General features: G+C 34.0%; 1 protein-coding gene across 1 annotated transcript in view; it reads right to left on the bottom strand.

Annotated features, from left to right (window-relative positions):
* Positions 1-14,457, bottom strand: part of LOC114337724 (chitin-binding domain protein cbd-1-like) — a 48,225-nt gene extending 33,768 nt beyond the window's left edge. Inside the window, exons 1-5 of the mRNA XM_050651020.1 lie at positions 14,345-14,457; positions 5,298-5,341; positions 4,703-4,888; positions 3,336-3,512; positions 3,171-3,203 (exon numbers count right to left, since the gene is read on the bottom strand). Of these exons, the coding sequence (XP_050506977.1) occupies positions 3,171-3,203; positions 3,336-3,512; positions 4,703-4,888; positions 5,298-5,328 (427 nt within the window). The 5' untranslated portion in view covers positions 5,329-5,341; positions 14,345-14,457. The remainder of the gene's footprint in view (positions 1-3,170; positions 3,204-3,335; positions 3,513-4,702; positions 4,889-5,297; positions 5,342-14,344) is intronic.
* Between the last annotated feature and the right edge of the window lie 1,855 nt (positions 14,458-16,312).

Below are 16,312 nucleotides of genomic sequence, written 5' to 3'. Positions count from 1 at the left end.
ATCTTTAGTCAAGTAAGTATTAAATATTCTAAATAGATATTGTTAAACAACGTTTAATAAAGTTAGAGAAAATGCTAACAAACAGAAAAGATAACAGCATACAGCCTAGTGTTACATATGGCTTTTGTCGACTACCAAAAGACGTTCGACTCAATCGAATACTGACCAACCATGGAAGAGTTCAAAAATTTACTGAAATAGTCTACCTACACCTATAGAACTCTCATCAAGGGCGGATCCAGGACCGATTTTCGGGAGGGGCCATGAACTTTTTTTGGGATGGTGTACCGGGGGCCAGGGGGTAATTTTTAAAAATTACGGTTAAAATGGTGAGTTTCAAGGCACTTTTTACACACTTTTAAGTTCTATAAAGACATTCAAAAGTTATCGTTATTAAAGTATTATTAAAGTTGTTACCAATTCATCCACATTTCTTCGGATCCAAGTACAGTTCTTTCAACAAGTTTAATACTATTGTTTCCAATGCTTCTCCTGTCACTCTATCGGGCCTTGTTCTTCCCCTCTATTTCGTGATTTTCACTAATAATTCTTTTTATATTCTCATACGCGTCAATTAACTTGACAAAGTTTTCACGAATGTTGTTATTGTGTATGTATTTCAAATTTAGATAAAGCTGTTCTACGTGGGAGACGTCGGTTATTTCGTCAAATATGACAGAGTAATAATTTGTACTTTGAAACTGATTCATGTTTTGTTTAATTATTTCTTCACCACAACATGTTATTAATTATTGATTTTGACTGGTGTTACTAATGTATGTTGCTGCGGATAGGTGTCGTTGAATAGGAATCTCCTGATGAGATTTTACATCCTAACAATTCCTCTCATTGCTAGGTCCTGCATCTTCGTCCAGAAGCAGAAGGCCATCATCACGACAGCCTCTTAGAGGAATATTTTGTCGACCTAAGAACACTATAGTATAGACTCTACTATTGGTCGTAGTCTTTCTTTATTTTCTTGTATCTGTTTAGACCTTTGAGAGTCTTTCTGGTTTGACTAACTTTTGCGGGTTGTGATAACTTTGTAGAAAATCCACCTAAATCTCAACGCTCTCGTTGTGATATGATGTTTTTCATGGATTTGTATGGCTCCGTCTTTGCCCATGAGTTTGGCGAAAGATGTTAAAGGTTTCATGACAAGGCTTTCGGCTGTCATCCCTTTATTATAACCATATTTTTCATTAGAAAAATAAAATTCAATACTTGTAAAACAATCTCTTTTGACTGTTCGAAAATACCAACCAACTCATTTGTTGTAAGTTCTGGTGATCCAAGTAACGCTTCATTTCTTTTTTATTCTTTTTGTGTATAGAATACGGAAATTGATAGGATTTTGATATAGTATTTTTACTACAAAAGCGATATTACGTAGGTCAAATTTTTGACGTAAGAGAACTGTCAAAACATTAGAATGTGACTTTTCATTATTTGTTGTTTGTTTGGGTTTATATGACTGCGGACACTAAATCCATTCGCCAAAACTTTTCATTATTGCCATGGCAATAATGAAAAGTCACATTCTAATGTTTTGATAGTTATAATAAACATGGCAATAATGAAAAGTCACATTCTAATGTTTTGACAGTTCTCTTACGTCAAAAATTTTGACCTACGTAATATCGCTTTTGTAGTAAAAATACTATAGCTGCCAAGATCGTTCTAACAATTGGCACTTATCTACATTTTGATTTATAAAACATCCTATGTCATTCTTGAAGCTTCTGTTACTGCTTTTGTTCAATTCTAGTCCAGAAAACATATTTATCGCCTGTTTTATACATATTATTATATGCGTTTGAAACTAAGAACATTTGAACTGCCAATATTTAAATTTATATTTTTTTAAATTCTCGGAGGGGGCCATGGCCCCCATGGCCCCCTCCCTGGATCCGCCCTTGACTCTCATTAATAATATTTCTACCAAAGTAACTTCACAAGCACCTACACGTTCAAGAAAATAACAAATCTGTCATCACAATTGTTCAACTTAGTGATGGACCAGTTTTTCAAAAGCCTGAACGGGAGGGGGAGACAGAATAAAATATATAAATGATAATATAGGACCAAATACATTAGGACTAAACAGTCTCAGAGACGCAGATAATATCTTACAGAGCATAACCAGATCTAAACGAATAATTAACCAGATAGGTCTAAAAATAAATATGGAAAAAAACTAAACAAAAAGTGATGAACCAATGATAAAGAAATAATAAACAATAAGAAATTGTAAAATGGAATAATTTTACAATTTTTCGCTCTTGTATTAAAGTAGATATTCGAGTGAGATTAGGATGGACAATGGGCAGCCTTTGCTGAAATGAAATACATCCCGGAGATGTTGAAGAGGAAGTACGACAGCAAAGCTTAAAAGCAAGTAAAGCGGCGGGATCTCTTAATGACACAATCTGAAAGAACAAACACTTAAGACAAGACACTAAAGCAAGAATCTATTAAGCAGCAATTAGACCTATATTGACATACACGGCGGAGACAAGACCTGACACATCTAAGCATAAGAAGATCATGCAATATAGAAGACATAAATGGATGGGTGACAAAACGGAAACAGGAGTGGAACGAGCACATTAGTAGAATGGCAGAGGATAGGATAGTACGAATAGCACGAGATAAGTCACCAAATTGACGAAGAAGTATTGGCAGACCAAGAAAAAGATGGTGCGATAACTTAAACAATTTAGGAGGCTAATATTGAAGAAGAAACGAAGAAGGAAGAAGAAGATACATCCCAACAAAAAAATTCCCGAACATTTAGTATTATCACTGTTTTATCAACGTGTATTGCCAAACTGATCGCAAACCTGGACACTAACAAAACAAATAGTAAACAAAATAGAAGATTAATGGAGAGAAAACTGGCAGGAGAGGTAAAGTAGAATTAAAAACAACTCATAGAGAGAACAAAAATAGCTGAAATAAAAGAAATAATCCCAAAGCTAACATAAAATTACGCGAGATAGATAGATTACAAGAATAGAAACGAATGATATAATGGAAAATCACAAAATTGTCACTACGGGATGAAAAAAAAATGAGGTAAAGGATGAACTTTGTTTAATTTTGAACGCAAAAAGGTAAAAGAAAAAGAAAATTGTTCAACTATTATTAATCATTTGCTGTCAACTTACCTGCTGTAGGAATTGTTGGAGCTGGTACAGAACCTAAAATAAAGATTTCCAATATTAGTGAGACATTTAGAAGTACTGAGTTTATACTTTTATACTAGCTATACTTGTGATTGATGATGGATAAAGGAATTCGCATTAAAAAATAATAAAAAATTTTCTTCTTACCACAATCCACATTGTCCATGTAGTCGCACCTACTTGTTTTGGAATTAAAGTACATATTCTCTGGACAATTTTTTAATTGCTTCTTTCCATCTACACATCTGTAGAACTTGCTGCAGTCTTCAGAGTACACAACATTAGCAGTTCCTTGTGCCGTGGGGCATAATGGATCCTTAGTATCTAAAATATTATATTTAACTAGAGTATTTGTTACACTTTGTGAAGTAAGCTTAAAAAACTTAGAAATCATCATTCAATATTCGCTTGTCCACTGTTGGACATAGATCTCCCTCATAATTTTCCAACTATTTCGATGTTGTGCCTCTTGCATCCAATTCTAACTCTAACACTGGCTGTTGCGTTTTGGTATATGTATTTAATTATATTTATATCTTCTTCTTAACGTGCCGTATCAAGTCCCCTTGACGTTGGCGGTTAACATGGCGAAACTGTATCTGTCTCGAGCTATTCTAAATAGGTGTTCTGCTTTTTTTATTCCTGTCCACTCCCGGATATTCTTCAACCAAGAGGCCTGCTTTCTACCAACTCCTCTGCGTCCTTCGATTTTACCCATGATAATAAGTTGAAGAATATTATACCAGTCTCACCTTACTACGTGTCCAAAATAGGCCATCTTTCTATATTTGATGTTATCAAACATCTCGCGGGTAGCATTTGCTCTTTTAAGGACTGCCACATTTGTCAGCATAGCCGTCCATGGTATTTTCAGTATACGTCTGTGTTCAAAGGCCTCCAAAAGGTTAATGGTGGATATTTTTAATGTCCATGCTTCGACACCATATAAGAGGACTGACCAAATGTAGCATTTAATCATGCGCTTTCGAAGTTGAAGTTGCAAGATATCATTACAGAAGAATGACCTCATTTTTAAGAATGTCGTGCGGGCTATCTCGATTCTATATTTTATCTCTTTATCTGGATCTAGTTGTTCAGTAATATGGCAACCAAGATATTTAAAACTGGGTACTATTATATTTACATAGGTACTTATAGTCAATTCGGCATTCTGTCAAGGCTTCCAACAGTTTTTGTTAATTTACGATGTCAAAGGCATTTTCATAGTCCACAAATATTAAAGCTAGTGGTTAATTATTTTTTATTACCAGTAGGAAATCGTTTGTTCCATAGTCTTTTCTAAAATCCGCCTGTACTATGGGCTGATAAAATTCCAATTTATTTTCTAGTCGTTTCGTAAATATTTTAAGTTATTTAAATAGCTTATAAATTTGGAAAATTATGGACCTGTAATTTTCTGAGGTCGGTAGCATCACCTTTTTTTAAACAACTTAGAGAAATTGAAGCTAATTAAAGTTATCAAAAAATGACCAGGAAAAAAAAGATCCACTTACTGCAATCAACATATTCTGCGTCATCACAGTAATTAGTGTCAACATTAAAAAGGAGTCCCGGAGGACATATAAGCTGGTACTGGTGTCCCCTAATACATTCGTAGTAGATGCTGCAGTTTGAAGTATCTGGGAGGAATGTAGGTGTGGCAGAATTGGGGCAATCTTGAGTATCGGCAAAAACTCCAACTAGAAAATTGATTAGAAAATAATTTTCAATTTTACAAACAGTCAACTCCCGTTTATCCATGGGGTTGCGTGGCACGGCTGTCGCAGATAACGAAAATCGCGGATAAGCTACCAAGCCGTAACTGGAAGTCAAATACATAAATGTAAAAAATAAAAATTCAGTTACGCGTCTTTGTTGGTTAGTTGATACTGCAACAATAGAATATTGTATTTTTCTGCTTCTGTTTCTGAATAAATTACTATATGTATTTATAACGAATAAATTACAATTTTCTTTAAACGTTGATAAAATAGCTTTTCATTAGTATTAAAAATAGCTTCTATAATGTCGCGGATAATCCGCTCGCGGATAAACGGTAGTTGACTGTACCTTTTAATTTAACGTACAAGATATAAAAAGCATACTAACCTGCCAAAAACAAAAGACTCAATATCATCATTTTACTAGTTAACCTGAAAAGGGAATAAAATTTATAAGTGAAAATGTTTACATTACATATACAAATTTGTAGTAAAAATATAAAAAAAAGACGATTGAATGTCTATTAAGCTAGAACGACCATTTCATAAGGGAGCCATAAAACTTACCCCATATTTTTTTGCGATTTTATTGCTAATGTATTACGCAAATTAAAAATGTATTGCTTCATCCCCTTCAGAGAAACAGGTGGCCATTCCAGCTTAATATTAAGCTAGAATGGCCAACATTCATATATCCGGAACGAAAGTAGATAGAGAGTTGCTTCCGGTGGCCTATTTTATTGCTAATTTATTGATAATTTATTACGTAAAATAAAAATTTATTGCTTTACCCCCTTCAGAGAAACAGGTGGCCATTCCAGCTTAATATTAAGCTAGAATAGCCAACATTCATATATCCGGAACGACAGTAGATAGAGAGTTGCTTCCGGTCGCCTATTTTATTGCTAGTTAATTGCTAATTTATTACGTAAAATAAAAATTTATTGCTTTACCCCCTTCAGAGAAACAGGTGGCCATTCCAGCTTAATATTAAGCTAGAATAGACAACATTCATATATCCGGAACGAAAGTAGATAGAGAGTTGCTTCCGGCAGCATATTTTATTGCTAATTAATTGCTGAAAGATTGGGTATACAAGAATTTACAAACTCACTCCCTTCAACCCCTATCGTTATCATCATACCCCGGAATCCACAAAAAGTGAAAATAACCAGTTTAAAGGCCTAAAACCAAGTGGGTATTTTTTAAATTTTAATTGCTATAGGTCTAAGCCAAAAATGAATGTTTTGCTTAATCCCCTAACGAGCCACAATGGCTACTGCGGTTTAATACTTAATACTACAATACCCAACACTCCTATTTCAGGAAAGAAAGCAGATAAAGGGTCGCTTCTGGCGGCATATTTTATTTTTAATTAATTGCTGAAAGATGGGATATACCAGAATTTACAAACTCACCCCCTCCAACCCCTACCGTTATCATCGTTCCACGGATTTCATAAAGAGTGAAAATAACCAGATTAAAAACTTAAAACCAAGTAAGTATTTTTTCTAATTAACTGCTGCAGGTCTACGCCAAAAACGAATTTTTTGCTTCATCCCCTAACGAGAAACAATGACTCCTGCAGTTTAATTCCTAAGCTACAATACCCAACACTCCTATTTCAGGAACGAAAGCAGATAGAGGGTCGCTACCAGCGGCATATTTTATTGTTAATAAATTTCTGAAGGATATGGTATACAACAACTTACAAACTCACCCCCTCCAACCACACCGTTATCATCATTCCCCCGATTTCACAGAAAGTCAAAATTACCAGTTTAAAACCCTAAGACCAGGTGGGTATTTTTTTCCTAAGCAACTGCTGCAGGTCTACGCCAAAAACGATTTTATTGCTTCATCCCCTAACGAGCAACAATGGCTACTGCGGTTGAATACTTAAGCTACAACACTCAATTCTCCTATTTCAGTAACGAAAGCAGATAGAGGGTCGCTTCCGGCGGCATATTTTATTGCTAATTAATTGCTAATTTATTACGCAAATTACAAATTTATCGCTTCAACCCCTTCAGAGATACAGGTGGCTATTCCAGCTTACTATTAAGCTAGAATAGCCAACAGTCATATTTCCAGAACCAAAGTAGATAGAGGGTAGCTTCCAGCGGCATATTTTATTACTAATTAATTGCTGAAAGATTGGGTATACAAGAATTTACAAACTCACCCCCTTCGACCTCTACCGTTATCATCACTCCCCGGATTTCACAAAAGGTGAAAATAACCAGTTTAAAAACCTAACACGAAGTGGGTATTTTTTGCTTATTAATTGCTACAGGTCTAAGCCAAAAATTAATGTTTTGCTTCATCCCCTAACGAGCCAAAATGGCTACTGCGGTTTAAGACTTAAGGTTACAATACCCAACAGTCCTATTTCAGGAAAGAAAGCAGATAGTGAGTCGCTTCTGGCGGCATATTTTATTTCTAATTAATTGTTGAAAGATGGAGTATACTGTATACTAGAATTTATAAACTCACTCCCTCCAACCCCTACCATTATCATCGTTCCCCGGATTTCACAAAGAGAGAAAATAACCAGTAAATAATTGAGTACGTAGATAAAAGTGTATTTATAACGTCAGTTTATATTCATATTAGGATGAACCAATACCAGGGTCATCTCAAGCAAAACACTACAATGTAAATGTAGAAAAACTGAGTGAGCATCCAGGTCGCTTTAGGTATATTTAGTCAACAATTGGGTTAAGAAAATACCTGAGCGGAGTTTGACTAGTCATACCTTGATTTCATGAAATTAACTTTTGACGTTATCCTGACCAAATTGGTCTCTCCTAGGTTTGACGAAAATGCTTTAGCCAAATGCTGAAAATGGAATTTACTTTGGGGTTTGACTAAGACTGTAAGTCAGACCTGGGGATTGCCTAATGAAACATAGAAGCGCCGGAACGTCGCGGTTTGACTATAACATATAGACCAAAATATAAAATATAATATTATTTTTGAAGCAAAGCTTCTGTACTGGTGGTGTTGTATTATTTTTTCTCTGTAGTAAAATGCGGAGGTGAGCATCACAGAAGTATCACATCACCACGAACTACGAAACCACGGTTCATCGCGGTTCAAGAGTTCATTTACGCGACGAGGGTAGTATACAACATGTAAATTTTTCAATTTTATTAAAATCTATAAAAAAATCTAAAAAAATAAATAAATTCTTAAATTACTTAATTCAATTTTAAAAATATTATTTAAATTTTAAAAATATAGAAAACCTAGTATGAAGCTTTGCACTAGTTACAATATCGCCGACTGTAGGTACCACTTTTTTTTAGGAGAAAAATATCCACCGAATTTATTTATTATTTTTTATTTATTTATATTATTTATACAGTTATGTATATTTTAATAAAAATATTTCTCATTAGGTATTCAAAACAGAAATAAACGCTGACGATTATTATAGATTAGCTCAAACGTGACCGATTATTGTAAATATTTATCTATTCGGTAGCAACATAATACAATCAGAAGAACATTGATCCTACCGATAATAAGCATAATAAAAAACAATTTTATGCAAAGTAGGATTAGATAAAGATTAAGAAATTATAATTAAGAGATGGTTTCTTTATGTTTATTAAATATATTGTAAACTGATGGAAAACAAATTGGTAGCAACAAAAATATAAGACATATGAGATATAGGGAAGAGGAGATGTAAGACTGTTAAGAAGGAAGGAGGCGAAAAACTGAAAGAAAGGGTATTACTTGACATTAGCAGTTTGACAAAAGGAAGAAATAACGAAACAATAAAATAGCGCTATTTTTGTCCTATCGATAAAAAGACGACAAAACGAAGTGCGAAAACTATAGAAGTATAGCACTGTCGGAAGTTGTCTATAAAATATGTACATATGTACTTGCAAAAATTATTAGGAAAAGAATAATGAAATATGAAAACAAAGTTATCGCACAATACTAGGAAGAACAACTATTGATCAAATTAGTAATGTTAAAATTAAATGAAAATAATAACTACAAATAAATCTAAGGAACACGTCAAAGAAACATGAAACGTAAATTACGTTTCATGGAAATAAACCACTGCTAAACAAATAATCCGGCCATTTATGAAACTCTCCGAAAATAAAAATGTGTCATGAGCATGAATCACACTCGTTTCATTGGTAGGCGGACTTTGAGATTTGTTTAGCAGTGTTTTCTTTTCATGAAACATGTTTTTCGTTTCATGTTTCATGCTTTTCGTTTCATGTTTCTTTGGTGTGCGGCTTGGCTTAGGATTACATATGTTATTTATTGATTTTAAACATGCATACGGCTCCATAAACTGAAGGGTGCTATATGAGGCCATGAGAACATTAGAAATGTCAGAAAAGCTTATAAGGTTGGTCACAATAACACTTAGGAACCCGAGAAATAGGGCAACGGTGGAGAAGAGATTTCAAAGCAGTTCACAATGAATATATACAGTTAGTATATCTAACAGGAGGGTTGGCAACGTTGCTTGGCTAGATAAACAAGTTCGGAAATTTACTGTGAATAAATCGCGAAAATTCTTAAAACTGAGGTGAAAATAAAATTTAAACACCACACCAATTCGTATCTAAGGACAACAGCGAAGTGTACAATCAAAATTCGGAGTGAAACAAACATTTTTAAGTAAATAAAACCTGCAGAGCCAGTGCTGGTCAAAAAAACAAGGTTAGCTATAAATAAACAAAACAATCAATTATTGCATTCCATAAGAAGGTAACTGCTAAACAATTTTGGCGGTGTTGCCAAATCTGAAAAAAGCACTGAGAAATTGGGAAGAAAGAAATAAATACCCTTTTAAATAGGCCAGTCTAAGAAGGGCAAAAATCTCCGCGAGGTTGAATCGGATTTTTGCACTTACCGCAGACAGCCAAATTATACGTGTGTAAAAAATATATTTAGTATATCAAATAGTAACAATCAAATAGTAACAATCGAATAGTAACAACATGGAAGAATTCATAAAAGATTTGCGAGAAAAATTGGACAGAATGGAAACAAGGGATACGAGGATAGAGCAAAAATTAGATGGAATCCAAGAAGAGCTTAAAGAATTAAGAAATCAAAACCAGGAGCTGAAAAGAGAAAATATGCTACTAAAGCAAGAAATGAGTGAAATAAGAGCAGAAAATAAACAAATGAAAGCTGAAATTAAAGAAGTGCGAGAAGAAATGGAAACGCTAAGCAAACTAAAATTTAAGGAGGCAGTGTCAAAAAGACTAAGCGACCTAGAGGATAGAACGGAAAGAGAGGAGAAAAAGAAAATTGAGAAAAACGTAATAGTCAGGGGAATTAAAATAGGAGAAGAAAATGTAAAAGAAGATCTAGAAAATTTACTAAAAATAAAACTCAACGTTGAAGCTAAAATAGAACAAACAGAGATAATTAGACCAAGAAATTCACAGCCGTTCATAATAGCAAAATTGGAAAATATACAAGATAAAAAGAAAATAATGGAACAAAAGAAAATCCTCAAAGGTACAAAAATATTTATCGACGAACAAAGAACCTATGAAGAACGAAGAATACACAGGCATGTAAAGAAAAGAGCAGAGGTGGAAAAGGAAGCAGGGAAGAAAGTGAAGATGGGCTTCAAAAAATTATGGATAGACGATCAACTTTGGGAATGGAATAACATAATAAAAGACTTAAAGCTGAAGTGTACTGGAAACAACAGAGAAAATCCAAAAAACTGAAAGAATCAAACCGAAGGATAGTGGAAACAGACCCGGCTAAGAAAATGGATAATGATAATAATAAAACAATGTACAAGAAAAAGAGGAATAAAATTAACATGAATAAAAGAGCTAAACCCATTAAAATTGGATCATGGAATATCCAGACAATGCTAAAAGTAGGGAAAATGCAGGAAATTGCTTTAGAAATGGAAAAATACGAACTAGAAATACTAGCACTACAGGAGATACGATGGAAAAATGAAGGAACAGTTAAGAAGAAAAACTTTACTATGTATTACTCAGGAGAAGACAAACAGGGGAAAAATGGAACAGCTTTTATGGTGAGCAAAAGAATGAGAGAAAAAGTTATACATTTCAAAGCTATTAATGGAAGAATCTCCTACATCAGAATCGAAAATAAACAAGCCAATATATCTTTAGTTAACTGCTACGCACCTACCGAGGAAGCAGACCAACAAGATAAAATGGAATTCTATGAACTTTTAGAAGAAACCTGCGAAAATATTCCTAGGAACGATATCTTAATAATACTGGGAGATTTTAACGCGCAAGTGGGAAAAGAGAGCTACAACCAAAATGTAGCAGGTAAAGAAACGATCCACAATGTCACAAACGATAACGGGGCAAAAGTTTACAATCTGGCAGCAGCAACATATACCTACATCGTCAGTACGAAATTTATTCATAAAAGGGAACACAAGATAACCTGGATGTTACCAGGGAGATCAGATGGCAACCAAATAGATCATGTTTTGATTTCGAAAAAATGGACAAAGATAATACAAGATGTGAGATCCTTTAGAGGAGCAAACGCTGACACTGACCACATACTCTTAATAGCCAAAATGAAGATGAAAATCATCAAAGCTAATAATAAAGTAGGAAAAAGAAGGAAGTGGAACTTAACCAAATTAAAAGTGCAACAAACAAAACAAGAGTATTCAGAGGAATTAGTACAAAAACTAAAGAGGTACAATGGTACGAACGTAGAAGAGGAATGGAAAAATATAAAAATGAGCATCATAGAGGCTGCGGAGCAAACCATAGGACCTCAAGAAAATAAAAAAACTAAAGAATGGTTTGACGAAGAATGTCGATACCAAAGTCAACTGAAAACGCTGGCACGAAACAAATAGCTTGAAAATAGCGGACAAGAGGAAAGAGAACAATACCAGAAAGAAAAGAGAGAAGCGGCCAAACTTTATAAAAGAAAGAAAGAGACATGGATCTCAGATCAGATGCAAGAGATTGAAACAAATAATAGAGACAACAAAAAATTGTTTGAATATATAAAACAACAATATAATGGTAACAAAGTGACCAGCAAAATAAGCAAAAAAGATTGGGAAAATCACTTTAAAGATATAAATACAAGCAACCAAGCAATCGACACAGAAGAAGAAGATATAACAGATAACCGAGATGAAGAAGAAGATGCACCTACCTACCAAGAATTTATAGAAGTAGTAAAACAACTAAAATCTGACAAAACTCCAGGACCAGATGAGATTAACAATGAACTTATTGCAAATGGAGGAGATGACCTTCTAAACCGTATATATAAATTAATGGTCAGTATATGGGAAAAGGAATACATGCCTGAAGAATGGAAGAAAGGACTCATTATACCAGTTTTTAAAAAAGGAGACCCAACGCTTTGCAGCAATTATAGAGCAATTACGCTATTAAATACAACATATAAGATCATGACAACAATTATAAGAAATCGGCTAACCAGATACACAGAAAAAAACTTAGGACCATATCAACAGGGATTTAGAAAAGGGAGATCAACAATTGATGCAATCCACGTTTTAACGCAAACAATCGAAAAAAGTTACGAACATGGCATAGAATTGCACATATTGTTTATTGATTTCCAGCAGGCTTTCGACAGCATCTACAGAAAACAGCTATTAAAAGAAATGAAAAATATGAATATACCTGCAAAATTAATAAGATTGACCAGAACGACAATGATGGACACAACAGCAAAGGTCAAAACAGTGGATGGTGAAACGAAGAATATCAACATAGAACACGGGGTAAGACAAGGTGATAGCCTATCGACAACGCTCTTTAATATAGCCTTGGAGGGAGTAATTAGAAACACAGGACTAACAAAAAAGACAATAATCCAAAGTTCTACACAAATAATAGGGTATGCAGACGACCTAGGGTTGATAGCCCGTGACAAGAGAAGTCTAGAAGATGCACTGCTAAAATTGACAAGAGAGGCAAAAATCAGGGGGTTAATAATTAATCACAAAAAAACAAAATACTTAATAAGTACGAGAAATCAAGATCAAGTAAATAGAATAAAAGAGATAAGAATAAGTGATAATGTATTCCAAAGGGTTGACTGCTTTAAATACTTAGGAGTGATAGTAGATGGTCAAAACAGAAGAAGCATAGAGATAAATGAAAGAGTTAAAGCAGGGAATAGGGCATTCTGGAAATACCACAAGTTACTTAAAAATAAAAACCTAAGCAAGAAAACAAAGACAAAGATATATAGAGCGGCAATTAGACCAGTCATCACTTATGGAGCAGAAGCAATCTGCCTTACAAAAAAAGAGGAAGAAAAACTGAGAATAATAGAAAGAAAAATTATTAGAAGAATACATGGCCCAATCAAAACAGATCAAGGAGAAATACGAATTCTGATGAATCACGAAATAAGAAATCTAATGGAAGGAGAAGATATAGTGAGATTCATTAAAGCACAAGGGTTAAAATGGTTTGGCCACATCCGACGCAGAGAAGCAGATGCACTAATTAGGCAGATAACAAATTGGACGCCAGTAATAAACAGACCTAGAGGAAGACCGAAAATAAGATGGGAAGACCAACTGCGAGAGGATATATCCAATATGGAAATTACAGGCTGGAGAGAAAAAATACAGAATAGGAAAGAATGGAAACAGATTACAGAAAAAGCAAAAAAACACGAAAATCTATAAAGGATAATGAAGAGGAATTATGCGGACCAATCCACCGCATGAAATGGATTAAAAAAGCTCATGAACCTGAGCGACCTATACTCTATACTAGAGTGACCGGTCTATATATATAATATATCTAACAGAGAAGGGTACCTAGTTAAAACAAGGGGATCCGCTCTCAACTAATTTATTCAACTTGATATTAGAACAATCGTAAGAAGATCAAGTATGAGCATAAACAGGACTATATTCAATAGCAACGAACAGTGTCTAGCGTAAGTAGATGATGTGGTGATACTAGCGAGATTGAAAAATTGTCTAAAGAATGTTTTACAAAAATTTGAAGAAGGAACGAAAAGATACGGAATACCAAGATACCAAGATACGGAATACGAGATAACAGATAACCAAGATTATGGAAGCCACTGGCCTAAAAGGCCTCTAAGGCCGCTAATGTATGTCCTACCTCAGAGTCTTCGGACACATAGCTGGAGATATGTGATGTGATAAGAGAAGACCTTGAAAACTTATAAAATCTTCAAGATGAAAATTAATTGGAAATGACCACCAGGAGAAGAAACATGGAGACGTTATATCAACAAACAAAAGAAGAGTATTAACAACGCATTTTATCTTTACCAGTGGGCCTAAACATATACTTTATACAAATAGTGCATTAAAACATTGAAAAACTGCTATTACAAAAACAAATCCTCAACTGATTGCTTACCAATCATTTTAAACACAAACACCCTTACCTTTATTTTAATTTACACAATAAAAAATGTAGTTATTGGTTTCTAAGTCTCTAGGTACTAAAAAGATTATTTACGAGGGAATCAGTGTTTATAGATTATTTTATATCTTATCTCTTAATAATTATATAAATCTCAAGTTAAAATTGGAGAACTATCTATGCCAGATTTTTATCAATATTTGAATCTACTTTTGTAGGTGACGGCATTATTTGATTGAACTATTTTAGGAATTGTCTAAAAACATAAAAATGCATCTTTAAGTTAAGTCAGGAGATTTATCTGGAGTGATGTATATTTTTATAATCATTACACATTACACAAGTTATAACAGGAGAATAGACCGGCTATACCTCACAAGACCCACTGACAATAATGACGGAGGAAGCTGAAATTACAGAGGAAGATATAACTAAAGCACTTCTTCTTCTTAAGATGCCATCTCCAATACGGAGGTTGGTAATCATCATAGCTATTTTAATTTTTGAGACAGTATCTCTAAATAGTTGTTTTGAGCTGCATCCAAACCATTCTCTTAGGTTCTTCAGCCATGAAATTCGTCTTCTTCCAATGCTTCTTCTGCCATCTATCTTTCCTTGCATTATGAGTCATAGGATGCCATACTTCTCGCCCCGCATGACATGTCCGAGATACTGTGGCTTTCTTTCTTTAAATGTAAGTTCAACTTCCTTCTCTTTACCTATTCCTTTAAGTACTTCATTGTTCGTAATTCCATCTACCCAGAACACCCTTATAATTTTTCTATAGGTTCACAGTTCAAAGGCGTTAAGTCATCTCATTGTCTCTACATTTAAAGTCCATGATTCTACTCCGTAGTATATTACACTGTATACGTAACATTTTGTTAGGCGTATTTTAAGATCTAATGTTAAATCTTTGCTACATAGGACCTTTTTCATTTTCATAAAATTAGAACGTGCTTTTTCGATTCTGACTTTGATTTCTGCAGTGTAGTCATTATTTTCTGTTATAAGTGTTCCTAGGTAAGTGTACTTTTTTACTCTTTCGATCTGCTGGCCCTCTACTATCAATATTTCGTTAGTATTATGGTTGTTTTTACTAATTTTCATAAACTTCGTCTTTTTGATATTGAGAGTGAGTCTGTACTCCTTACTACACCTTACTATTTTATTCATGAGTCTTTGCAGGTCTTGTAAATTATCGACTATTTTTACTGTAATATCTGCATATCTGATTTTGTTAACTAAGCCCGACCGCACATCAAAGAAACATGAAACGTAAATTACGTTTCATGGAAATAAACCACTGCTAAACAAATATATATCCGGCCATTTATGAGACTCTCCGAAAATAAAAATGTGTCATGAGCATGAATCACACTCTTTTCATTAGTAGGCGGACTTTGAGATTTTTTTAGCAGTGTTTTCTTTTCATGAAACATGTTTTTCGTTTCATGTTTCATGTTTTTCGTTTCATGTTTCTTTGGTGTGCGGCTTGGCTTAGACTTCATTTACTCTTATGCCGACTGTTTCATCTATTGGAGTTTCTCGCATTACTTAGGTTGATCACAGTTAACTAAAGCACTAAACAAAGCCAAAAATAATAAAGCAACAGGATTAGAGAACATAAAAATGGAACCGTTGAAATATGGAAGCTCAAGCATGATATCCGTTATACGAATGTTGTTCAATAAAATTGAAGCTGGGAAGGAGTTTTCAGAGGAGTGGAATATATTATAAACGTAATTAATTTTCAAAAAAGGTGACGAAAAGTCAACAAAAAATAACCATAGAGAGATCAGTGTAATGCATTCTATAGCAAGAATCTTTTCCACAGTTATAAAAAAAACACATGGGCAATTACGGCGAAGAAAGGCCATCATGTATAGATAATAATAAATATATTTATCATAAGACAAGTGTTAGAAAATAACAAAGAGAAAAATATTTTGAAACACATATGACCTTTATCGACTTACAGAAAGCATAT

The sequence above is a fragment of the Diabrotica virgifera genome, chromosome 5, assembly GCF_917563875.1.
Source record: "Diabrotica virgifera virgifera chromosome 5, PGI_DIABVI_V3a".
Taxonomy (NCBI): domain Eukaryota; kingdom Metazoa; phylum Arthropoda; class Insecta; order Coleoptera; family Chrysomelidae; genus Diabrotica; species Diabrotica virgifera.
Note: the sequence above shows the minus strand (reverse complement) of the source record. Positions and strands in the feature narration are given on the sequence as shown.